The 27,638-nt window shown below is 40.8% G+C and overlaps 1 protein-coding gene across 1 annotated transcript; it reads left to right on the top strand.

Annotated features, from left to right (window-relative positions):
* Positions 1 to 119: 119 nt before the first annotated feature.
* Positions 120 to 27,076, top strand: LOC113081296 (deleted in malignant brain tumors 1 protein-like). The gene is made up of 6 exons (XM_026253370.1): positions 120 to 248; positions 389 to 703; positions 3,579 to 3,875; positions 15,947 to 16,261; positions 21,969 to 22,337; positions 27,048 to 27,076. The coding sequence occupies exons 1-6, from the start codon at positions 131 to 133 to the stop codon at positions 27,074 to 27,076; spliced, it is 1,443 nt and encodes a 480-aa protein (XP_026109155.1). The 5' UTR covers positions 120 to 130.
* Positions 27,077 to 27,638: the final 562 nt, after the last annotated feature.

Below are 27,638 nucleotides of genomic sequence, written 5' to 3'. Positions count from 1 at the left end.
TCAGACGTGGATGTCAGTGTGTGACACTGTCTTTGACCAGCAGGATGCAGAGGTTGTGTGTAGAGAGCTGGACTGTGGGGCTCCTGTACAGGTGCTGGGAGCAGCTGTTTTTGGCAAAGGATACACTCAGATGTGGACACAAGAGATTAAGTGCAGAGGAAATGAATCTCAGATGCACTTATGTCCAACATCACTGCCACACAAATACAACTGTTCACATGATAATGATGTTGGACTGGTGTGTGCAGGTGTGAGCAGATTTATTTTACTTCAATTAAATCTTATGTCAAATCTTCAAACTCTGTGTTTGAAATATTTTTTTCTCTCTATTTATGAGATTCTTCTTACTGTCTTGTTTGCTCTCTTGTTTTCTGTGTTCAATATACAGACAGTGTGAATGTGAGACTGGTAAATGGTAGCAGTCGCTGTGCTGGTAGAGTGGAGGTGTTTCACAGAGGTCAGTGGGGAACAGTGTGTGATGACAGCTGGGATATGGCTGATGCTGCAGTTGTGTGTAGAGAGCTGGACTGCGGAAAACCTGTAGATGCTCTGGGTAATGCTCATTTTGGACCAGGATCAGGACCAATCTGGACAAACTGTATGTTATGTACTGGATCAGAGACTACACTGAAAAACTGTGGATCGGCTGAGTTCTTTAATTATAACTGTAATCATGATACTGATGCTGGAGTCATCTGCTCAGGTAAGCTGTTCTTAAAATTAACATAGTACATCACTGTTGATCCACACATCTTTTATTTTAGTTCAAGTTTTATATTATTTATTTTTTTTACAACAAATTGTTTGCAACACCTAGATCATAGGGTCAAATTCTTAGGGAATGCATTAACTGATAAAATGTTCAACTTGAATGCATCTGTAAGTACTTTTTCTGTGCACTGTAAACCCTAATGTTGCCTTAACTTAAAAAATCAAGTAATGTCGACTAAACATTACTTAAAATTTTGCATTTTGGCCCTGTCACTTAAAAATATGAGTTAATTTAACTAATTTACCTTCAAAATGCATAAACTTAAGATTTCAAGTGTTGTGAGCTCAAAATCATGAGTAATCCTTTCGAAAAACTCAACGTCACTCTGTTCTTCCTTTAATGTGATTGGCCATGGGAGAAATTCTGCCTAGCAACAAGAGAACAAAAGCACTGATTGGTGGATTACAAAATTCGTCCTTTTGGTCTGTTTGGTTGCTGAACTACAATTCAAGAGGAAGTTTTTCTTTGTGTACTATGTTCGGTGACTAAAATTATGTAGACATAAAGTTGTTTTGCATGATTTCTACTGGTGAAATATGTTAATTTAAATCCTTGTGGTACGTGATTTTGAGATGATTATTGAAACGACAACTTAAGTATTTGATGAAGTGGCCCAATCGTTTTCCTTTGAGCGAAAGAACATGGCAGCCAAAGTTACTGCTTAACTCGTTAGATCGAAAACCCTAATAAGTTGAATGAACTAAATTGATTGAGTAAACTCATTGCCTCAATTTAATTGAGTAATGGAGTCTCCCAAAACTTACATTTTTAAGTTTATTTAACTTGACGGTTTTGTAGATTGTACTTAAATCACTCAGTTCACCAAACTTGATGCTTATTTAATGTACTTAAACAATTATGTTCACTTAACTTGGTACTAATTTCAAGTGTACTTATATATTTAAGTTAACTCAACATGTAAATTTAACTGAAAATGATGTTCTTATTTTTGACAGCACACTGAAGTAAAACAAATAACAGCATATTTAAACTTTGACCTTTTGACAAACTGTCACAATATTTATGAAAATACAGTAAACCCTATACTGCACTGTAAAAAAAAAAAGTATTTTTATGTCTTTGCAGACATTGAAAAGACATCCACTGAGGAGAGAATGTTTTTATGACGTCTTTTTTTTATGTTTTTTATGTCTTCTGTACATCCGATATAGATGTTCACATATCCTCCTTACAAGGTTCTGTGACTTTATTTCTGTCAGACACCTAGAGAAGCTCTTATTGAGAATTAACAGAGGTTTAAATGTGCATACTTGATTCATTTGAAGTCACCATTGTGGTGGAAAATGTTTGGTTTAGTTGGGATCTTGGTCCAGATACTTCTTATGTTCACTTGTCTCTTGCTGCTATAACAGTATATTTTAAAATGCTGTTTTTGTGGCGAAGAAAGACAAAGTTTAAAAGAGCTCAGGTGTTATCAGCTCTTTGTTGGTGTTAGCTTGTCTCTTGCTGCTGTAACTTGTGTGTTGTAAAACACTGTTACTGTGGCAAAGAGAGTTGAGATCTAACATACACATATCTTGCTTGTAATGGTGACTAATTATAGTAAAATAAAATGTATTGCTGCAACTATGGATATACTTTTATGGATATAAACTTTGTAGATAAAACAATGTACTTACTTTTAGAAAACCGATCATGTCGTCACAAACAGACATCAAGATTTTGGATATGCATCACATCAATGGTGACAATCAGAACAAAAAAGGCTGGAAAATAAGGAGGAGTTTGTGCTATGGAGCTCTTTTGTTTGTCACCATTATTGTGATGCATATGCTAAATCTAGAAGTCTGTGTGTGTGAGTACTTGATTGATTCTTTTACTCAAATTATTTCAAACACATTAATTTCGTCCATCTTTAAAATAAGTATTTTACTCCTGGTGCCTGTTAAAAATATCAAACAAAACTTATTTTATCTCAAATACGTATTATGTGATGACTTTCTCATCAACAAAAAACATCAAATAACACCTGAGCTCATTTAAATTTGTCTTTTTTCACCACAAAACAGCGTTTTAAAATACACCAATACAGCAGCAAGAGACAAATTAACACAAGAAGTAACTGGACCAAGATCCCAACTAAACCAAACACTTTCCACCACAATGGTGACTTCAAATGAATCATGTATCATGTATCATCATGTAAACATTTAAACCTCTGAGGGATTTAGGTAGTCTACAAAACCGTCAAGTTAAATAAACTTAAATATGTAAGTTTTGGGAGACTCCATTACTCAATGAAATTGAGGCAACAAGTTTACTCAAGAAATTTAGTTCAGTCAACTTATTAGGCTTTTCAGTGTGTGCATAAATGTCTGCCAAATGCATAAATGTACAATGTAAATGTAAATCCTAATTATGCAATGATCAGTTTTCCTCAGAAAATATTATTGTACCAGCACAGTGTATCATAAACACTTCTTAAAGCCAGCCAATCAGAAATGAGCTTACAGTCAAGTGTTTTCCAAGTGTTTGTTTCCTTCCAAAAAAGGCATTAAGTGAACCATCTGTGTTCCCCTGTGATATCTGAGGCTAAGACTAATGACAGTATTGGATAGTTCATGTGCATTCAAAAAACGAAATATATGTATCAGATTCATAACATTTGTAACAATTTGAATGTACATACAATAATAATCTGTCAACATTATCAAATAATTTGTACATTTTATTGCCAAAGTTATTATAAAGTCTTTTTTTTATAATAGATAAATGTGGATGTTTAGAAATCTATGATAACAAAGGTCATGTAACTTTTCTTAAGTTTATTTCCTCTCACTACTAGGAGTCCGGCTGGTTGGAGATTCTCACTGCTCTGGGAGATTGGAGATATATCATAATCAGACATGGATGTCAGTGTGTGATGCTGTCTTTGACCCGCAGGATGCAGAGGTTGTGTGTAGAGAGCTGGACTGTGGGGCTCCTGTACAGGTGCTGGGAGCAGCTGCTTTTCACAAAGGAGACGCTCAGATGTGGACAAAAGAGATTCAGTGCAGAGGAGATGAATCTCAGATTCAAATGTGTCCAGCATCACAGAAACACAACTGTTCTCATGATGATCACCAGGCGCTTCTGTGTGCTGGTAAGAAGATTATGAGAGCAATTAGTAGCATATGCGCCCCAGTGCTGTTATTTTATATTTTTACAATTGTAGCAAATTGATCATTTCCAATTTTGTCATTCAATAATAAATCTGTAGGGTCAGAAATGATAAACAATTATCAAATCACTTCTGTTTTCCTGTCCCAAACCTATCTTGAATAAAAAAAGGGCCATTTTGCATCCCAGAAGTGCTGATATAGATCAATGCTTTAGGCCAAAATGTGTATACATCGGGGGTCTGCTAATTGTCACCCCTTTTGCCCAGTGGGTGAAGCTGTAATCTGCTGATTGGTCTCTTTGCTCCCTTTTTTCTTTGCTGGCACTCTCTTTTTGGGGCTCTGCCCTCTCTCTCTCTCTCTCTCTCTATTTAAATTAAGTTCAATTTAGGTGAGCTTTATTAGCATTACAAAAACTGTACATTTGTATTGCCAAAGCAATTGCAGCTGGGCTGCTTAAAAATGATGCACATTCACTCTAAAAACTGCTGGGTTGAAAACAACCCAATTACCGGAGAAACCCTTACCTCTCCCGCTCTTAAGAGCCTCCTGCTGGCAGAAAATAAACTTGCGGAGTGCCGCCACCAATTGAGTGTAAGGCTGTGGGAAACACTGGAATGCTAGGCTAAATTGAACCCAAATTGAGCAAGGCATTAAACCTACAACTCTTGTTCATTTTAAAAATCACTGTTACATACAAATAATAACTATCAAAAGGTAAATATTTATATAAAAAAGAGAAAAGTCAAAGAGTAACATGTAAGAAGAAATGCAGAAAATTTATATTATATTATAACATTTAACAGACGCATGTTTGTGTGAAAGAATGTGAGCAGGTGTATGACAGAGTGTAAACTCTTCTATTAAACAACACCGAACAAGCATTTAACATTGTTTTTACAAATTTTACACTTACAGTTTGTTTCATAGTCCATGAATACAGATCATGCATCAATATCAACTCTCATGATCTCTTTAGCATTGTTGATGTAGTCATGAAGAAGCCCCATCAGCCCAGCATGTGACATTTTTTACATTATCCAGGACAGCATCCTCCTTTAAAACCACTGTTGAATCAGATTAGAGGAAAGGATGTTCTCTTCTTTGACCACCATTCATCCCATTCCCAGTCACCACCTTTTCTTCATCAGTGGCCTAAAAAGAGAAACACTTGTAAAAAAATAAAACATTTAATTAAACTATCCATTTTCAGATAGAGGTGTATTCACATCAATAAGGATAATAATCTGTTCCCTTTCGAAGGGAACTTCGACAATACGTCATCGACGCTATGGGGAACGCCTCAGGTGTGACAGGTGTCTGAAATCAAATATCAACTCACAGCAATCATGCTGACCGGCGACAGCCGTGAATCATCAGCTTGAATGATGAGCGTGCGACCTGGATATACAAAGGGCGCCTTGAAACCATGACAATATCCTTTTCGTCTTCAGGGACTGTTTTGTCTGATTTAAATGTCTGCTTACAGCGAAAATGAAACACACATCTAAGGCAAGCCCTAATTATTTTGTGAAATGTGCTGACCCGTGCCCAAGATATTTGTCGCCGGGTGACACTCACGATGTGTGTGTACTGTTTGGGTGAAGAGCACACACAGGATGCTCTTGAGGGAGCGTCCTGTGCAAATTGTGAGTGTTTTTCTATGAGAACGCTCCGCTCTCGTCGGGCTCTCTTCTCGAGGGAAGAGAGTTCAGCATCTGGTCCTCGCGGATCGGGTCCCGCTCGTGCCGAGGCAGAGTGGCGACGCGCTTCATGGGGCTCTCAGATGGAGCTCGCTGACAGTCTCGAGAGGGGCGTTAACCTCTCGGACGCGTCATCGGCTGACGAGAGTGAGCTGCAGGTGGATGACGGAGACTTTTCTCCTACTGATACTGCAGCGAGTGCTCTTCGGGCTGGGCAAGAGATGGCTGAGGAGGATGTTTTATTTCCTCAACCTCGTCAGCCATCCTGCCCCGTGTACGCAGAGTTGGTGGAAGTTATGGAGCGCGCCACTGACAAACTTCAGTTGCCATGGCGGCGCGCTCAGGGAGAGATCGTTCGCGGTCGTTTTGACGATCGTTTTTTCCCTGAACATAGACCACCAGCTCAGCAGAGCCTTGCATTCCTTCCTGATCTCCATTCAGAGATCGAGAGGGCATGGAAGAAACCATACTCTGTCCGCATTCATCGACATCAGCGGGGTAATTTCGCTGATGTTTAGGGGATCGGGGAGTATGGTTATGTGTCGATGCCGCCCATTGACGAGATGTTTGCGAACTATCTCGTATCTGGGCAGGTGTCAACACTAAAAGCTCCGATTCTGCCATCCAAGCCCCTTAAAACCACGGCTAGCTTGAATGGCAGAGCGTACACGGCAGCAGGTCAGGCTGGTGCTGCCCTTCATACCTTGGCAGTGCTCCAAGCCTACCAAGCTGACTTTCTGCAGGATTTCGACCAGGGGGCAGGGCTGTCCCCTGAGGCGGTCGCTGAGTTGCACCGGACCACAGATTTATCTCTCCGGGCCACTAAACAGACTGCTGCCGCGATCGGCGATTGATGGCGGCGATGGTGGCCACGGAAAGACATCTGTGGCTCAACTTGGCTGATATCGGGGAGAAAGAAAAAACCCTTCTCCTTAATTCACCAGTTTCGCCTGCTAAACTTTTTGGCACCTCCGTCGAGGCGGTGGTTGGAAAGTTTAGGGAAGCGAAGGCGTGCTCAGCCGCATTCAAGACCTGTATACCGCTGAGATCCAGGCCCCAGGAGGAGTAGGACAAAGAGGAGGCGAGCCTCCCGCAAGAAGAGGGATTTAAGGGAGGTCATTCAGCACAAGCGCAGCAACGCTCAGCGGAAGTAGGGTTTGATCTCCCTGGAGGGCCTTTTCTACCAGCCCTCTCCCTCTTCTTGACTCCCCAGGCGTTTACGTTACACCAGCCCTGGGGATGGGCCTTATAATGAGAACTATGTTCTGATGGCCCACCGTAGCAACTGGTTAATGTGAGCGCCTCTTTTAGGCATGTAAAAGTGGTGGACCCCAGATTCATTGAGAACTCTCTGGCGAGTCTTCACTCCGCACGCCGCAGGTGAACTTTTTGGTTTGTAAAATTCTGTGTATATAACTAACACTGATTTGTATTTCTCTACAGACCTTGTTCCCTGTATAGACCTAGGGGGTCATTCTTAGAGGAGCAATTAAAGTATGGACTTCAGGGCCCTGAAGCCTCCCCCAGTTGGTGGCTAGAACGAATTAGGAAGGAGCTCAAAGAAGATTTGGCTTCTGTGCTGAGTATGTGATGGCCTTCCTGTCATAACATTTTATATGCGTGCTGGGCCACTGCTCATTTCTGTTTAGCCTCAGGGCTATTAGCCACCCAGGGGTAGAGTAGTTGGTCTTCCTAAAAAAAAAAACTTTTTTGCTTTAGGTTTAGACTGACGCTGGCGCTTCAGATAGGTCTTCAGATAGATGTCCTGCCTATCAGTTTGTGACATTGGTATCCTGAGTACTCGCTCCCCTGAGCTCTGTAAGGTTTCAGTAGGTTGAGTGTTTCACAGCCTCTCAATCAAGTAGGCTGTGGCTCCTCCGAGCCCTTTTACTGGAGTAATTTTTTACTATACGTATCTGTACTTTTACTCAAGTACTTGATTTGTGTACTTCGTCCACCACTGATTAACATAAAGAAAAAGAATAATAGTAATAATAATAATAACAATATATAAAAAGTATTAAGCATGCAGTGCAACATGAGTTAGTGCATGTAAGTGTATAAGTTTGAAATAAAATAAAATAAAATTTACAGAGGCAAAATTTACATCCAAGTAATATGATAGAGTAATGTGGCATAACATAATCTACATGCGCTGGAAACATCAGATCAGGATAGGTTGAGTGTTTTCTCTTTCATGGTGTCAGACAGACACATATTGAGAAGCAAACGCAGCAGTTCTTGTGTTCTTCTAACAGATACTGCAATTTCTCCTGGTTTGAAAGAGTTTTAAATGTCTGATGGATCTGCTGTATTTTATCACAGAACACTGTTCGTATATCCGTGTATTTGGGGCATTCTGTTAGGAAGAGCAGTTCTGTTTCCATCTGATTCTGATCACAGTGTGAACACAATCTCTGCTCTGGTGGCAGCCATTTGTTTCTGTGTCTGCCCGTCTCTATCATCAGCTTGTGTCCAGTCTGTATCTGGTCAACGTGCTTCTCAGTTTCTTATCTGACACTGTATAGATTCCCTGCCATACTGTACTCTCTCTTTAGGGTCAAATAGCATTGCATTTGACTCTATTGTTGTGTTTGGGTATGCCAGTGAGTTCTCTTTGATTTGTGCAGTAATCTGATTCTGATGTTGTGATTCAGAGCATCAGTAGATGTTAGTGAAGCATCAGGACTGAAGCTCTGGATCAGCTGAGGAAGGGGCTTGCTTTATTTGCTCATCTCTTGGTATTGAAGGTCTTTATAATGATGTGATTGGGGTCACTGAGTTTCAGATGTTCCCAGAATTGAATTGCCCATTTTGTATCTTTATGATTAGAGGATATTTTCCTAATTCTGCTCTGCATGCATTATTTGTTGTGTGCCGATGCACAAGTAATATATTTTTACAGAGTTCTGCATGCAGGGTCTCAATTGGATGTTTTCCCATAATGAAATATTGATTTGGATTTGTCAGTGGACCTCACACCTCACTGTCATTCAAGTTTATTTGTATAGCGCTTTTTACAATACAAATCGTTACAAAGCAACTTTACAGAAAATTATGTTTCTACAATATTTAGTAGTAGCTAGTAGTTTGTGCACGTTTTACAGGATTTAAAAAAAAAATAAAAAATAAAAATAATAATACAAGACGTAGTCAGCTAGACGATGAACTATCAATATTATTAATTAATAGTTATTATATGATGCAGTCACACATGTAGCAATAATTGTTAGTTCTGTTTGTTGATTCAAGGTTAGCATCATCTGGGGTCCTCTGAGGGTCAGCATCATCTCTTCTCAGGTGTTCTGGATCCAGACTGGAGCTTGTGTAAATCCTAGTTACATCCCGTGGCAAAACATAGAAACAAAATAGAGACATCATTAGCATAGCTGCTGATCCAACAAAGTAAAATTAGTTTAACCCAAGCTAATGAATAAAAATGCACATTTGATCAGATGCAACTACACTCACAATTTAAAAGATACATTATTCGTATGCTTATGTATGGACTTAATTACTGATTCTAATATCTTCAGCCAAATTCTGATAGGGATTTATATAGGACATTGCTGTTTTATGGCATAGAAGGCCCTGCATGGTGCTTTATCTCTCAGTTCATTCACAGAATTATTCAAGTTTCATGTGAATGTGATTTTCAAACCCAGGTATTTGTTGTGTAATGTGTGCATTAGTGCCTAATGTAAATGTGTGTTGTGTTCCCTGGGATCTGGATCTTTTGTGAAAGATTATAATTTTGGTTGACTGTCAGGGCCCAGGTCTGGCAATATTGTTCTAGCAGCTCCAGGTTCTGCTGTAAACCATGTTGAATGGGATACAGTAGAACCAGATCGTTTGCATACTGAAGGCATTTGATCTGTGAGTTGTGTAGAGTGAAGCCAGGGGCTGCAGATTGCTCCAGACTGCTCGCCAGTTCATTGATGTAAATGTTAAATAATGTTGGGCTTAAGCAGCAGCCCTGTCTCATTCCACAGTTCTTGGGAAAGATACCTTGTACGTTTGGTACAGATTTTTATGCCACATTTACTTTCAGTGTAAAAAAAATTTTTTTGATAAGGTCATAGGTTTTACCTCCTATGCCTATTTCAATAAGTTTGTAAAAAAAAGTCCATTGTGCAAATTGAGTCAGATGCTTTTTTTTTAAGTCAATAAAGCATGCATATATTTTACCTTTATCTTGGTTAACATGTTTTTCAATTATAGTATGTAATGTGTAGATGTGGTCAGATGTACCGTAATTTGGTTTGACTTCTGCTAAGTACATTGTGTGTGGTGATAAAGTCTAATAGTCAAGCATTTATTATGCTACAGAATAACTTTCCCAGGTTGCTAGATGCCTCTGTAGTTGTTAGAGTCAAATTTATCTCAGTTTTTAAAGACAGTGTTATCAAGCCTAGATTTCAGATGTCAGGAAAGTAACCTACACTCAAAATCACATTGTATAGTTTTAGAATAGCTAATTGGAAGTTTCTGCTTGTGATTTATAATTTAATTTAATATCCCATCAGGTCCTGATTTTGGTTGTTTTGAGTTGGAAGTTTTAGACTTTTTCTTTAAGTTCTTTATCAGTCATTGGGAAATTGAATGGGTCTTGGTTATCTTTGACTGCTATTTATAGTTTTACAAATTGGTTGATCGTTTGACTTTGTTTACAGTTGTGTCTGTTTGTCTTTGCATTATTTGGATCTCTGTGTTTCTGATTTGACAATGTTCTCAGTTTTTTTGCAAATAGTTTTGCAGTCCTGATCAAATCATTTTTGGGTGTTTTATTATATATATATTTTTTTTTTCTTTTTCTTTTTTTCATTTGGATTGTTTTGGTGATTTTTCAAATATGGATATTTTTATCTTTGACCACAAGATTGACACCTTCATTACTGTGAGAATAGGTTTTATTTTGAAAGTTATCTATCAGTCCATCTGTATGGTTTTCTTACAGTATGTTGTACACCTTACTGGGCTTTGTGTTAATGTTATTTTCTGTCTTTTTGAGATAGACAGTGATTTGTCTGTGATCAGACAGAGGGGTTAGTTCTCTAACAGTGAATGATCTGAGAGATGAAGGATCTATGTCTGTTATCATATAATCAACTGTGCTATTCCCCAGAGATCAGCAAAATGTGAATCTCCTTGTAACTTACTGTTGATGATATACAGACCTGCAGGAGGTCTTTCCCATTCTTAATTTAATATATGATCATGGTTGTTTCTGTGGATATGGAATAATGTGTTATTAATAACAGTCAGTTTGTTGTTGATGTATTTGCTCCCTGTGTCTGTGAAGTCCGGCTGCAGTCCTGTTTTTTTGTTCAGGTGTCCACAGATGAGCACATTTTCCTAGAAGTGGGTTGTCTCTTCCTCTAATGTGGATAACATTTTTTCGCTGTAGTAGGGGGATTCTGATGCCGGGATGTATATGGCACACAGGTATATTTATTTTCTGGATTGGAGCAGTTCCTTCTGAAATGTAAGTGTGACGGTTGGGTTTGGGAAAACACAAGGAGAGGGTAGGATCCAATTGCAAGTATGGGTTTTATTTACAGAAGGGTAAAAATACAAAATAAACAGTCATGAGAGACAAACCAAACAAAAGAGGGAACCGGATGAAACGGATAGGAAACTCGGAGGAACAAGAAGGTAAAGGGAAAACTCGGGAGACGAGCACAACTCACACATAGGGTAAGGACTCCATACAGATGACAGAGAAAGACAGCTATACATAGGGAGACTAATGACAGAGGATTTCAGCACCTGTGCGATTCTAATTGGAGTGCAATTACTGTGAAGACAGAACCAGACTAGAGGAATTAAAGTGCCTATGGTGAAGTGCCTGAGGAGAAGTGAGCTCACTAGGGAACACCCAGGAAAACAGAGACTGACAGCGTGACATTACCCCCTCCCCTACGGAGCAGCTCCCAGATGCTCCACCTGAAACCCCGGAAAACCCCAACAGAAAAAGAGGTAGGAGGGAGGTGAAGCGGCGGCGGACTAGGGGGGGGGGGACGGAGGGTCAGAAAACAGGGACAGGAGAACCAGATAGAATGGACAGAAACAAACAACCAGGTGGAATGGAGAGACAAAGACAGGACAACTAGGTACAATGGAAAAAACAGAGACGGAACAACCATATGGGATGGAAAGGCAGAGACAGGAAAGTGTAACACAAAACAAGGAGTCCAGGAGGGTGGTGGACCGGCGGAGGGAAAAAGGGGAGGGACGGAGGGCCAGGTCCAAAGGAGGAAAATAGACAAACAAATGCAAACAAAAACATGGGTAGTTGAGGACATTAGGTGATTACCACCCGGGCGGAACAGAGGGCCATCACACCCATGTGGTCAAGGCAGAAGCCCCCCCAGGGCAGAGCGGAAGACCACCACATCCTCGTAGTCAAGGCCAGAGTCCCCCAGGGCGGAGCGGAAGACCACCATATCCTCGTAGTCAAGGCTAGAGTCCCCCAGGGCGGAGCGGAAGACCACCACATCCTCGTAGTCAAGGCCAGAGTCCCCCAGGGCGGAGCGGAAGACCACCACGTCCTCGCGGTCGAGGCCGGAGTCCCCCAGGGCGGAGCAGAAGACCACCACATTCTTGTGGCCGACCCCATGGGAGGACGAAGATCACCGGTGACTAGCCTTGTCTCTGGAGAGTTCATGGGAACCTGACTTGACTCTGAAAGGTCAATAGTGACAAGCCCTGACTCTGGAAGGCCATAGGTAACTAGCCCTGACTCTGGAAAGCCATCTGTGACTAGCCCTGACTCTGGAAGGCCATCTGTGACTAGCCCTGACTCTGGAAGGCCATCTGTGACTAGCCCTGACTCTGGAAGGTCATCGGTGACTAACCCTAGCTCTGGAAGGTCGACGGTGACTAACCCTGACTCTGGAGGGTCCACGAACACCTGACTCGACTCCGGAGGGCACCGCTTCGGCACCTCGAACAGCATCACGCACCGCCTCGGCAACAGCATCGGGCGCCTCCTCGGGAACTGCATCGGGCACCGCCTCGGGAACGTCCTCCTGGACGGCAGCGGCCCGCTCGGGAACGTCCTCCTGGACGGCAACGGCCCGCTCGGGAACGTTCTCCGGACCTTGAGGAACGGCAGACGCCTGTCTCCTCCTCCGTCCTTTATGATGGCGAGTCGGTGGCACCTTGTCAGGAGACTCAGGCGTTGAATTGGCCATCTTGTGCTGTGGTGCTAGGCTGGCGGCCATCATGGGTTGTGGCGCTGGACTGGCGGCCATCTTGTACTGTGGCGCTGGACTGGCGGCCATCTTGTACTGTGGCGCTGGACTGGCGGCCATCTTGTACTGTGGCGCTGGGTTAGCAGCCATCTTGTGCTGTGGCGCTGGGTTAGCGGCCATCTTGTGCTGTGGCTCTGAGCGGGCGGTCATCTTGTGCTGTGACAATGGGCTGGCGGCCATCTTGTGCTGTGGTGCTGGGTTGGCGGCCATTTTGTGCAGCAGCACAGGACTGGCGGCCATCTTGTACTGTGGCGCTGGAATGGCGGCCATCTTGTACTGTGGCGCTGGACTGGCGACCATTTTGTGCAGCAGCACAGGACTGGCGGCCATCTTGTACTGTGGCGCTGGACTGGCGGCCATCTTGTACTGTAGCGCTGGGTTGGCGGCCATTTTGTGCCGATGCACAGGACTGGCGGTCATCTGGTTCCACGGCGCTGGCTCGGCCGATCTGCGTTTCCCCTCTCCTCTCGGGACATACTGGGGAACTGGCAGCCCCCAACCGAATCCCGGGTCGATGGGCGCCCACAGTGAAGATCGCTGCCGGACCTCCTCCCGGCTGTTTGTTCCGGAGCGACCTCCCCTGGTTCCCCGGAACACCACTAGGCGAGAGCCCTCGAAGCCACCTTTCTCCTGCTTGCTGGCTGGGGAGAACATGGCAGCAGACATACTGCTGGATCCAAGTTGATGGAGTCCTTCTGTGACGGTTGGGTTTGGGAAAACACAAGGAGAGGGTAGGATCCAATTGCAAGTATGGGTTTTATTTACAGAAGGGTAAAAATACAAAATAAACAGTCATGAGAGACAAACCAAACAAAAGAGGGAACCGGATGAAATGGATAGGAAACTCGGAGGAACAAGAAGGTAAAGGGAAAACTTGGGAGACGAGCACAACTCACACATAGGGTAAGGACTCCATACAGATGACAGAGAAAGACAGCTATACATAGGGAGACTAATGACAGAGGATTGTCAGCACCTGTGCGATTCTAATTGGAGTGCAATTACTGTGAAGACAGAACCAGACTAGAGGAATTAAAGTGCCTATGGTGAAGTGCCTAAGGAGAAGTGAGCTCACTAGGGAACACCCAGGAAAACAGAGACTGACAGCGTGACAGTAAGCCAGGTGTAGTATTTGCATTGCTTTACTGTGTTGATGTGGTTGTGGAATTTTTATTTGTACTAGATTATTTGTCCTCCTGAGTCTCTTCCCTGTCGGACTGTTAAGTTTTTGTGATGGTAGGATGATTTCATAAGAGCCTACCCCCTTACCCGCCACCCGACCGCCACGTTGATGGTGCTCAAAATACATTTCCAATGTTGGCAGGTCTAGGTCTCTATCATTCTCTACTACTCTGCAGATCAGCTGCCCAACTCTCTCCTGTTCCCTTCTCAGGTTGTTGGTGCCTGTGCGTATGATGATATATGTAGGTGTGCCAAAACTGGAGTCAGAAAGTATTCTCCTGTTTTTGGGCACCAAAGTTTTGGCCCTTTACGGCCTTGTAGGAACTTCCCATTGGATTCCATGAGAATGGCAATGTCAGCCTCTGTTTTCAAAAGCTGTTTCTCAGCTGGAGTTGTATTTGTAGTGTTTCCACTCATTCTCTACTATAGGAGAGGAAGAATTGTATAAACTTGTTTAAATCATATAAACCAAAAACATGTATGTTAGACCCTATACCATCTAAGCTCCTAAAACAAGTGCTTCCAGAAGTCATAGATCCTCTTCTGACTATTATTAATTCATCATTGTCATTAGGATATGTCCCCAAAACCTTCAAACTGGCTGTTATTAAGCCTCTTATAAAAAAAACACAACTTGACCCCAAAGAACTAGTTAATTATAGACCAATCTCGAATCTCCCTTTTCTGTCTAAGATACTAGAAAAGGTGGTATCCTCATAATTATATTCTTTCTTAGAGAAAATGGTATATGTGAGGATTTCCAGTCAGGATTTAGACCGTATCATAGTACTAAGACTGCTCTCCTTGGAGTTACAAATGATCTGCTCTTATCATCTGATCGTGGTTGTATCGCTCTATTAGTTTTACTGGATCTCAGTGCTGCGTTTGACACAATTGACTACAACCTTCTTTTGCATAGACTTGAACACTTTGTTGGCATTAATGGAAGTGCATTAGCATGGTTTAAATCATACTTATATGACCGCCATCAGTTCGTAGCAGTGAATGAAGATGTATCATATTGATCACAAGTGCAGTATGGAGTACCTCAAGGCTCAGTACTAGGGTGGCTACTCTTCATGCTTTATATGTTACCCTTGGGAGATATCAGCAGGAAACATGGTGTTAGCTTTCACTGTTATCCTGATGATACTCAGCTTTATATTTCTTCGCGGCCCGGTGAAACACACCAATTTGAAAAACGAATGGAATGCATAGTTGATATAAAAAACTGGATGACGAGTAATTTCTTACTGCTAAATTCTGGAAAAAAACAGAGGTGTTAATTATAGGACCTAAAAACTCTGCAGGTAATAACCTAGAACACTGTCTAAGACTTGATGGTTGCTCTTTCAGTTCTTCGTCGTCTGTTAGGAACCTAGGTGTGCTATTTGATCGCAATCTTTCCTTAGAAAGCCACGTTTCTAGCATTTGTAAAACTGCATTTTTCCATCTCAAAAATATATCTAAATTACGGCCTATGCTCTCAATGTCAAATGCAGAAATGTTAATCCATGCATTTATGACCAAAAGGTTAGATTATTGTAATGCTTTATTGGGTGGTTGTTCTGCACGCTTAGTAAACAAACTACAGCTAGTCCAAAATGCAGCAGCAAGAGTTCTTACTAGAACCAGGAAGTATGACCATATTAGCCCGGTCCTGTCAACACTGCACTGGCTCCCTATCAAACATTGTATAGATGTGAATGTAGTCCATATTCTTCATGCTCTGTATTTCATGTCTTCTAAGAAGATAAAATGGCATTATTTTTGCTCACAGAACATATAGGACTCAAGTGCAACTACCAAATGTTTATACAACTTTTAATCACAATGACTCTTTTGACAATAATCTCTTTTCTGTAGATTTATTGATTGATTGATTGTATTTCTCTGTATTTCCCTCTCTCTTAGACGTAATGAATGTGAGACTGGTAAATGGAAACAGTCCTTGTGCTGGTCGAGTGGAGGTTCTTCATAGAGGTCAGTGGGGAACAGTGTGTGATGCTAGCTGGGATGTGCCTGATGCTGCAGTGTTGTGTAGAGAGCTGGACTGTGGAGAACCTGTAGATGCTTTAGGTGCTGCTTATTTTGGACAAGGATCAGGACCAATCTGGATGAGTGTTTTAACATGTACAGGAACAGAGTCTACACTGAAGAACTGTGGATCAGCAGGTTGGAATAAACCTCTCTGCACTCATAATAGTGATGCTGGAGTCATCTGCTCAGGTGAATAAAATTAAACCTCAAAGCATCCCACACTTTCTGATAATTTTTGTGTCGACTGTGTAAGAAAATAAATATATATATATTTGAATGTGATTATCTCTGCGTATGATTTAAACAAGCATGTCTTATTCTTAGAATTAATTACAACTTAAGAATTCGACAGCTTGAAAATAATGTAAATTTGCCATGACTATTTTACTGCATTTTCATATTGAATTAAATAAATCATTACAGTTCATCATCATTTGTCATCATATGTTTACCTTCATATTGTTTAAAACTTAGGAGTTTTAGCAGAGTATAGTAAGATATTCAACAGAATATGCAGGCTGCTCATTTCCAAATAGTTTAAAAGTTAAAATAATTTTAAAGATTTGAATGTTTTTTTTAAGGCAATGCAGTCAATCAGAAAAAAAACAGATAGGTATAAAACACATTGCAAGGGTACCTGGGGTGGTGGCTAGGCTGTTTCTAGCATGACTAGCATGTTTTTAGCATTATTAACATGCTGGTAGCATGATTAGCATGTTTTCAACATTATAAGCATGTTGCTAGCACAATTAACATGTCACTAGCATGTTGCTTGCATGTTTCTGTCATGATAAGCATGTTAATATAATGTTGCTAACATGATTAGCATGTTACTAGCATGTTGTTACCATGATTCTTGCATAATTAACAAGTTAATAACATGATGCTAGTGTGATTAGCATGTTAATAGCATATTGGTAACATGATTAAAATGTTACTAACAAGTTACTAGTGTGTTGCCTGCATGATTGGCATAATACTAGCATGATTAGTATGTTAATAGCATGTTACTAGCAAGATAAACATGTTACTGGAAAGTTACTAGCATGTTTTTAGCATATTTGTAGCATGATTGTCATCTTTTTTGCCTGTTTCTAGCATGATTAGCAAGTTATTTGAATCTCTGTTTGCTTGTTTCTAGCATGATTAGCATGTTACTAGCATGTTGTTAACATGATTCTAGCATAATTAACATCTTTTTTTTTTTTTTGCTTAATTTCCGTAACAAGACAGGGAACCAAGAATGTAAGACACTTTCATATAGACCAGCACAGAGTTTACATTAAAGAGAGAGAAAAAACAAACAAAAAAAAAACACAATAACAAGGAGCAAGGATGAAACCAAAATTGTAGTCAATGAAGTCATTCCAAAAATTTTTTTTTAAATAACAGATATTTTGACAAAGAGAGGCATAACTTTTCAGATTTTCGATTAAGTTTTTTGAGGCATTTTAAGCTCTGAAACATTTTAACAAACTCACATAAGAATATTTTTGAAGGAAGGTTTACATTTTTTCCATTTACAAGTATGTATATGATATTTACCCATCAACAAAACAAAATTCACAACATCAGAGAAGGATGAATTTAAATCACATTCAAAAAATAGCACATCTTGCTGGGTTATAGGAGAAACTGTCTCCATTTTTACTGACAACCAGCTGTGTATATCAAACCAAAATTTAGAAGAAACCTCACAGTAAAAGAAAAGGTGATCAAGTGTTTCAGGAAATGAAGACCAGAAACCACAAGGATCCACATCGAAATCAAATTGTTTTTGCATAAAGTCACTAACTGGATATATCCTATAATTAACATATTTCTAGCATGATTAAAAAGTTAATAACATGTTGCTTGCATTTTGCTAGCATGATTAGAAAGCTACTAGCATGTTGTTATCATGATTAGTATGTTACTAAAAAGTTACTATCGTGTTGCTAACATGTTTTTAGCATTATTAGAATGTTGCTAGCAGGTTCCCAGCATGATTAACAAGCTATTAGCATGATTCTAGCATAATTACCATGTCAATGGCATGTTGCTAGCATGTTTCTAGCATGACTAACAAGTTATTAGCATGTTTGCTAACTTGTTTCTAGTGTAAGGGAAACAGGTCAATTTAGCTCAAAAGGAATCATTTAAGGTTTTAAAGGGAATTTAAACAGAATCACTGTTTCACGGCTGATTACTGAGACGGCCAGCGAATCACTGAACGAGACGTTTAACATCAAATCTTCACTGGATATTAATATCCAAACTATAGTGAAAACACTATTAGCACAGTAACATGATCGGCAGTTTAAGACATTAACTTGTAATCACAAAACACAAGATAGGCCCACTTGTCGGGGTTGGCAAGGGAGGAACTCAAGTGCTGACAGGAATCGGGTTACACAGAGGATTTATTATATACAAAAAGGGGAAAAACAAAACCCACGAGGGGGAAAACAAGGGCTAGGGTAGACACTAAATAATTTAACAAAAACTGAGTAGACAAGGTAAACAAGGACTCTAAACAGGAGAACACGAACTACAAATAAACACTCACTGCTAGACAAAAGACTTCTTTGAGGGGTTTCAAGGACAAGATATCTCAGGAGGCTGACAGGTAGGAACACATAAGTTGAACATTCTCAGAGTGGAACAATGAACCGACGCAAGACAGAGCACACTAGGAGATCTAAATAGGGGAACTAATCAGGACACAACAGGTGGCACAGATAAGGCAATCACAACAAGACTAGGATAACAAGGGGGGCGGGGCAAGGGAACAAGACAACACAAGCACATGGCCCAAAGACAAGGCCATGTGCTTGTACACAAAACACGGGTCTGCCATGATCCTTTCTCAAGACTAGGAAAAATCAAGGACACGAGGGCAGAATCATGACACTACTTCTCTTTTCAATATGAATGAGGCTTTATTAGATAAATCTATGACATTTAAGCCAATCTAACACATAAGCAGACGCACACACTCATTCACATTCAAGTTGCAGGAAGATAGAACTTTAGGGAAGAATGAGTTTAAGAGAACAAAAATGTGGAATACCAAGTTTACAGCAATACGTGAAATTGCATATACATGAACATCACTATCAATTATATACATAATTATAACTATCAAGCACAAGGTTGGGGGGGTTCGATTCCCCGGGGAACACATGATAGGTAAAAATTGATAGCCTGAATTCACTGTAAGTCACTTTGGATAAAAGTGTCTGCTAAATGCATAAATTTAATTTAATTTAATTTTAATTTAATTAACCCTCGAATTGAGGTTAAAATTATATTAAATACACCGGTACAAATGTGAGTTTCCCGAGGTTGCTGATTGGCTGGAAGTTCAGTAGTCGCTGAAGTGACGTCTTGGGAAGCCCGTGGTTGGGCATTGGCTGACAATGCAGAGTTGTGGGCTGGTTGAAGTTAAACGGGCACTCGAGGTCAGACTCGGAGACACAGAGTTACAAAACTTAACTCAGAACACAAAACTCTCAATCGGAAAAGAGAAGAAACTAAAGTAAAAGAACAGAAGTAAAGTTTGAAGAGACTAGGTGGTGTTTCTTCTCATCGTGGCTAAGTATCAGCAGACGTGCAGGTTGACGCATGCTGAAAAGAATGTTTACAGTGATGACTAAAAGCATGACTAATAAGCAAATGCTAAAAGCAGAATTTGATGGTGCTTGAGAATTTAAACTGGCCTTTTGGCCACACTTCAAATTTTTCTTGACCAATAGGATATTGTCTTTGCTCAGGGTATCATAAATCATATGTTATCTTATTAAGCACGTGGTCCGAATTTTGCCACTTTTGCAGGGCATAATTTTGGACATGATTCCTATAAAAATAATATGATACATTTGACAAATAACTGATGGTCAGAAATATTTCAAGCAAGCAGACTGAAACACAAACATACTAAACATGAGATAAATATGAATCCTTAGGTTATCCAATAGTTATTAAAAGACATACACAAAAAGTGATTAAAAACATGATAATCAAATATGTGTGTTATATATAAATGAATATGGAGTTAAGCGATGGAATGATATTCTCTGGACTGATAATATACTGATAATCTCTTCTCCGAATTGAAATTGTCAATAATTGTTCTAATGGTGTTAATGTCGAAAGGTGTTCTGTGAAAGAGTTGGTTGATTGGTTATCTTGCTTCTGACTTGTGGCACTAGGAATGATTTACAACATCCTGTTGCCTTCCTGAGGAATTCGGCTCGTGTTTCAATGCTCCTGATCGACTTTTTAATTTGTGTGGTTCGGGTCTGATACGCTACACTAGCATTATTGGCAAGTTTCTAGCATGTTGCTAACATGTTTCTAACATGATTAACATGTTAATATCACGTTACTAGCATGTTCCTAACATTATTAGCATGTTACAAGCAAGTTACAAGCATGTTGACTTCCCACTAGCATGATAAGCAAGTTACAATCATGATTCTAGCATGTTTCTAACATAATGGGTAAGTTCTTAGCAAGATTAGCATGTTATTGGCATGTTGTTTGCATGATTATCAAGTTACTAGCATGATTTAGATAAATTAGAAATATTAGATTGGAAGTTTGAATGGGTTAGAAATAGTACATAAAAGCGCAGCTTAATTGAGTTTAAGTTTGAATTTTGACAGTTGGAGATTGAGGGCCCTATAATACACCCGGCACAATGCGACGTAAGGCGCATCGCAAGTGTGTTTGCTAGTTACAGTCCGGCACCAGATCGTTTAATTAGCGAATGCATTTGCACTCATTTGTGCTCGTCTAAAAAAGAGGTGTGTTCAAGCGCATTGCTATTTTAAGGAGCTGAAAATAGACTGTGCCATAGACCAACTCAAACCTGGTCTGGTGCAATGTTTTTTCTTTGTTATTTAAAGAGCGTGTTAATGTAGGCGGGTCCACAACAGTGCGTACACGCTGCTTATTAAACACAGGGACGCACAACACCACACAAACATGTAAAATATTACAAATTAAAGGTAATATTACAATATTACAATTAAAATATTAAAATAGGGCCCTGAAAGTGAAAGTCGGAGATCAGCATTTAACCCATCCAAGTGCACACACACCCAGAGCAGTGGGCAGCTATAGATCCAGCACCCAGGGACCAACTTGGGGGTTCAGTGCCTTGCTCAAAGGCACTCCAGCTATGGGTATTGAGGGTGGAAGAGAGCGCTGTTCCTTTACTCCTCCCCCACCTACAACTCCTGCCAGCACCGAGACTCAAACCTTTGATCTTCAGGTTACAAGTCCAAGTCTCTAACCATTAGGCCACAGCTGCCCGCCTGAATAGGCTTGGGTCATTTGAACATTCCATCAATGTAAGTCTATGGGCTTTTTGGTGGTTTTGATAGTCTGGTTTTCAAAAACCATATGTCGGATCAGTCTGAAAAGATATAGCAAACTGAGTCAGACCAATCTAAAGTTAGTGTTTAAATTTTGCCTAAGAATAACAATAATAAGTTTATATAGTATATAGTAAATAGATTTTTCAAGCCAACTTAATGATATATAGCGGTGGCGTAGGCAGAATTTTATTTTTGGGCGGACCTGGGCAAAAGTGAGCAGGCACTAATGGATGGAGTCAAACAGGTTGTTTCTTTTTTATATGATCTTATTGAAAAATAAACACAGTGGAAGACACGCATAGTAAAACTACCACATCTCTGTCATCGCCACGAATGTCAGTTATATTATATAAATATAAAACATAAAACACTGGACCATGTTTATACTAATGTGACTGATGCCTACAAAGTCACACCCCTCCCCCATCTGGGTCAGTCTGACCACCTCTCTTTGTTCCTGCTCCCCAAGTATACCCCGGTTATCAAATGTGTGAAACCTACACTAAGGACTGTTAAAATCTGTCTGGAAGGTGCAGATTCCACTCTTCAACATCAGTTCCAGCACACAGACTGGAGTGAGTTTGCTGCCCAGGCCACCACAAACTCTCGGATCAACATTGACAATTACACCAACTCTGTCCTGGAGCACATCAACACATGTGTGAGCAGAGTGACCACACCCAAAAAAATAAAAATGTTCCCTAATCAGAAGCCCTGGATGAACAGAGAGGTTCGCCTCCTGCTCAGAGCAAGAGATGCAGCCTTCAAGTCTGGTGACCAGGAGGCTTACAGCTCAGCCAGAGCCAACCTGAGGAAGGGTATCTGCCAGGCCAAACTCACACATAAACAGAGGATTGAAGAACACTTCAATTCTTCAGACCCCCGGCATATGTGGCAAGGCATACAATCTATCACAGATTACAAACTACCTAACTCTGTGCCCCCCTCCAGCTCTGCCTCCCTCCCAGATGAGCTCAATCACTTTTATGTTCGTTTTGATAAAAATAATAAGGAGATCTCACTCAAAACTGAGCATCAACCCAGTGAACTGCCTCTCACACTCTCCACATCAGATGTTTACTCCACTTTGCGTAAAGTGAATGGACGGAAAGCAGCTGGCCCTGACGGAATACCTGGTTGTGTGCTTAAAGCCTGTGCAGAGCAGCTGGCTGAGGTCTTCACGGACATTTTCAATCTGTCCCTGGCCCAAGCAACTGTCCCCACTTGCTTCAAAACCTCCACCATCGTGCCGGTACCGAAGCACTCCACTGCATCGGTCCCTAACGACTTCCGTCCTGTTGCACTCACCCCCATCATTGCCAAGTGCTTTGAGAAACTGGTCGCATCCCACTTAAAATCCTGTCTCCCTGCTACATTAGACCCATTCCAATTTGCCTATCGCAACAATAGGTCAACTGAGGACGCCATCTCAACGGCACTTCACTCTGCCCTCACCCACCTGGACAGTCAGAACACACATGTGAGAATGCTGTTCATAGACTTCAGTTCTGCATTTAATATGGTAATCCCCTCCAAGCTGATCTCCAAGCTCAGCCATCTTGGAATCAGCACACCCATCTGCAACTGGATTCTAGATTTTCTGACTAACAGACCTCAGTCTAAGTTAGATAACCTCTCCTCCTCCATCATCACCCTGAACACTGGAGTGCCACAAGGCTGCGTACTGAGCCCTCTCCTGTACTCCCTATTCACCCATGACTGTGTTCCTGTTTATGGCTCCAACACCATAATCAAATTTGCAGATGACACCACGGTGGTAGGTCTGATCAAGGATGACGACGAGTCAGCCTACAGGGATGAGGTGCAGCACCTGGCTGTGTGGTGTGCCACCAACAACCTGGAACTAAACACCCAGAAGACAAAGGAGATCATTGTGGACTTCAGGCGGACTAGGAATCATGCACACACACCCATCTACATCAACGGAGCTGTAGTGGAGCGTGTGTCAAGTTTCAAGTTCCTTGGCATCAACATCTCAGATGACCTCACCTGGTCCCTAAACACCTCCACCCTGGTCAAAAAGGCTCAGCAGCGCCTTCACTTCTTACGGAGCCTTAAAAAAGTTCACCTCAGTCCCAGGATCCTTGCTGAATTCTACCGCTGTACCATTGAGAGCATACGCACAAACTGCATCTCAGTGTGGTACAGCAATTGCTCCGCATCTGACCGCAAAGCACTCCAGCGGGTGGTGAAAACTGCTCAACGGATCACCGGCACCCAGTTAACATCCATCGAGAACATTTATCAGAAGCGCTGTCTGGGCAGGGCAAGAAACATCATCAAGGATGCCTCTCACCCTAACCATGGACTTTTCACCCTCCTTCCATCCGGCAGGCGTTACAGAAGCCTACGCTCTCGAACTAGTAGGCTCAGGAAGAGCTTCTTTCCTGAGGCTGTGACACTTCTGAATGCCGCACCACTTATCTAACCTGCACCTGCTCTTTTACTGCACTGGTCACAGTACTTTACATACATGTATTGCACTACTCATATTTTGCACAGACTGCACATGGTTAAATCCATTACACTATAAACTGTCTAAGTGGTTACTGTACAAGCACAGTAGACTATTTCTACAAAAAATCATTGCACTACTGTTATTTTGCATATAATAGATTGTTCAACAATACTTTGCACACTCATTCAACTGTATTTATTACCACTGTTCTCATGTTCCTGCTATTCATAATGTATATATAATCCTTCATTGCTCTGTTCATAATGTACATACAATATCTACATTGCATTCATATTTATACTCTGTATATACTCTGCTCAATACTGTATATAGCAACTCCACTGTACATTCTGTATATCATAGCTTTACTTACTCTGCACTTTTATGTATATAAAACACTATATTCTTGCACTTCTGGTTAGATGCTAACTGCATTTCATTAGCTCTGTACTTGTACTTGTACTCTGCATAATGACAATAAAGTTGAATCTAATCTAATCTAATCTAATCTAATATAACAAAAGTGTAGAAAATTGTTTTATTCAGAAATGTCAGGTTTGTTATTTTTATTTTATTTTTTATTAATTGTTTAAATAATAGACCAACATATTCTGAAACTGATACTCATAAACTATTCATAAATTAGTAATCCGAACACACCCCTGGCTCACACAGCGAGTGTGGAGGTGGGTTAAAAACGAGATAAGCGATTACGATTGGCTAAGGCAGTGTCATATGTTTCATGGTAGCCAATCAGAGCCAGTGTTTTTACACACATGCCGGCACACGCGGCAGCGCCAGCGGCGCCAAACACACACACACAAACAACAGCTACACAGATATTCGCAGCAGCAGAAATGGCGAGTCAGGAGCAATCCGATGAAAAGTTGGAATTTTCCAGGTGGAGATATAAGCGGTACTTCAAATTCATTGTGGTCAAAGCCAAGAACGTGCGTGTAATGTGTGATACACGCATCTACAAAGCTAGTGGCCAAAAACACTTTCCTTACAAAGATAGCACTTGAAATGCAGATTAAAACTCTTGCTGTCTGTTGACGTGCAATAAATATCGAAAGTTATGTACGAACACCTGTCTGTTCTACTCATTTCAACTGACTTGTGAAAACTGCTAAAAAAAAAAAAAAATTATTTGACATATAGCAACTTTTCTTTTTTTTTCTTTTTTTTGCAGTAACGCAAATAGTTACTTTCCCTGGTAACGAGTTCATTTTATTATAGAGTAATTCAGTTACTAACTCAGTTACTTTTTGGAACAAGTAGTGAGTAACTATAACTAATTACTTTTTTAAAGTAATGTTCCCAACAGTGGTGAACATGCACAAATTCACAGGCGCTACATGCATAGCCTGGATAACACCTAAATGCCTAACACAGCTGTCAGTCAAACTCATCAAGAATTAGGCAAAACACACACTTTATTTTAGTTATTTGAGATGTTATAATTGTTTTGTAATTGTGCTAAAAAAAAGATTAAACAACAATTATTTAATAAATGTTATATTTGTATTATAAACTGGGGTGGGCGGGCATGTGCCCGTAAGGACCATCCACTGCCTACACCCTCTATATATGTGCTATTGAAACTAAACTTCAAAAACAAGCTAATTCTGAAGTACTGCACATTTATACATCAACAACACATTCACCCAGTCTCAATGAGATAAAAAGGATAAAGAGGGATAGACAGTGTCAGACGTCTGTGGTTTCCCCTGATCGGCACCAGAGGGCACCATCATCTGAATACTAGTTTTCCTCTTGGACTTCATTTCCCATGAACCTGGCGCTGATTACAAGCGCACCTGTTGCTCATTCCCCGCACTATTTAAGATGCACACACACACTAGGTGCATTCCAATTGACAGGGTACCTAAGCAGTGTTCACAGCTCACGATGTCTGTTAAAGTAGACTTTGCAGAGAATAATCACTTCTTTGGAAAGTCGTCAAAAAAAGACTATGAAGAGGGCACGCAGGGAGAAGTTTGCGGTTACCCTAAGGTTGTGGGTTTGAGTCTAATACCGGCAGGGATTGTAGGTGGGGGAGTGAATGTACTGTGCTGTTTCCCACCTTAAATACAACGACTTAGCTGCCCTTGAGCAGGGCACTTAACCCCCAACTGCTGCCCGGGTGCCACATCAAAAATGTCTGCCCACTGTTCCGGGTGTGTGTTCTCGGTGTGTGTGCGTGTCCAGTGCTGTGTGTGTGCACTTTGGATGAGATAAATGCAAAGCACTAATTCCGAGTATGGGTCACCATAGTCTCAGCCTCAGACATCACGCCCACAGACCATTGGCTAAACATCTGATCCATATGGGACACAGAAATGGAAACACTTCAGGAGTGTCGAAGTCGTAATCGGATTGGTTGAATTATATATGATTTCTGTGAGACGTGTGTGTGTGGCGTTCTTTAAAGGGATAGTTCACCCAAAAATCTAAATTATGTCATTAATAACTTACCCTCATGTTGTTCCAAACCTGTAAGACCTCCTTTTATCTTTGGAACACAGTTTAAGATATTTTAGATTTAGTCCGAGAGCTCTCAGTCCCTTCATTAAAGCTGTGTGAACGGTATACTGTCCATGTCCAGAAAGGTAAGAAAAACATCAAAGTAGTTAGTTTTTATTATAATTTTTTAAAGCATCGAAAATACAATTTGGTCCAAAAATAGCAAAAACTATGACTTTATTCAGCATTGTCTTCTCTTACGTGTCTGTTGTGAGAAAGAGTTAAAAACAAAGCAGTTTGTGATAATCTGGTTCGCGGGATTCATTCTATGTAACCAGATCTTTTTGTACCAGTTCACCAAATCGAACTGAATAGTTTGAAACGGTTCACGTCTCCAATACGCATTAATCCACAAATGACTTAAGCTGTTAACTTTTTTAATGTGGCTGACACTCCCTCTGTGTTCAAACAAACCAATATCCCAGAGTAATTAATGTACTCAAACAGTACACTGACTGAACTGCTGTGAAGAGAGAATGAAGATGAACACCGAGCCGAGCCAGATAACAAACAACAGACTGACTCGTTCAGTCATATGTGTTTATATGAAACACTTTATTGAGTGTAAAAAAATTGAATTGCTTGTAAAACTTGACACATCCAGAACCCGTTAAACAAAACCAGCTCCCCTAATCCTCACTTTTATGCAATATAAACAGGTCATAAACACTCCAGACTTGCTGATGGAGCTCATCTTTGCTCTGGGAGGTTGGAGATATATCATAATCAGACGTGGATGTCAGTGTGTGACACTGCCTTTGACCAGCAGGATGCAGAGGTTGTGTGTAGAGAGCTGGACTGTGGGGCTCCTGTACAGGTGCTGGGAGCAGCTGCTTTTGGTAAAGGAGATGCTCAGATGTGGACACAAGAGATTCAGTGCAGAGGAAATGAATCTCAGATTTCATTCTGTTCAATATCATCATCACACAAACACAACTGCAGCAGTGACTACAATGTGGGACTGATCTGCTCTGGTAGAGTAATATATTTTACATCTCTTCATTTGTTTTTGATGCTCAGTCGTGTCTTTGATTTAAGATATAAAGTGATCAATCTAATGACAGCTTTAAGGGAAGACACGTTTTATGCATTGTTTTTTTTTTACTTTGCTTACTTTGCTCAGGTTACACTGATCTCAGACTGATAAATGGTTCAGACTCTTGTTCTGGAAGAGTGGAGCTTCAGTTCCTCAATG

The sequence above is a fragment of the Carassius auratus genome, unplaced genomic scaffold (genome assembly GCF_003368295.1).
Source record: "Carassius auratus strain Wakin unplaced genomic scaffold, ASM336829v1 scaf_tig00033656, whole genome shotgun sequence".
NCBI lineage: Eukaryota > Metazoa > Chordata > Actinopteri > Cypriniformes > Cyprinidae > Carassius > Carassius auratus.
The sequence above is the reverse complement of the archived record's forward strand: the minus strand, read 5'-3'. Positions and strand labels throughout refer to the sequence as shown.

What these genes read in the sequence shown, in the direction of transcription:
- LOC113081296 (XM_026253370.1), top strand. Translation starts at nt 131, where the DNA reads ATGTGGACACAAGAGATTAAGTGCAGAGGAAATGAATCTCAGATGCAC. An exon ending in CCAGGCGCTTCTGTGTGCTG is followed by an intron (nt 3,876 to 15,946) that starts GTAAGAAGATTA and finishes CCTCTCTCTTAG; the next exon opens with ACGTAATGAATGTGAGACTG. An exon ending in TGCTGGAGTCATCTGCTCAG is followed by an intron (nt 16,262 to 21,968) that starts GTGAATAAAATT and finishes TCTGTCTGGAAG; the next exon opens with GTGCAGATTCCACTCTTCAA.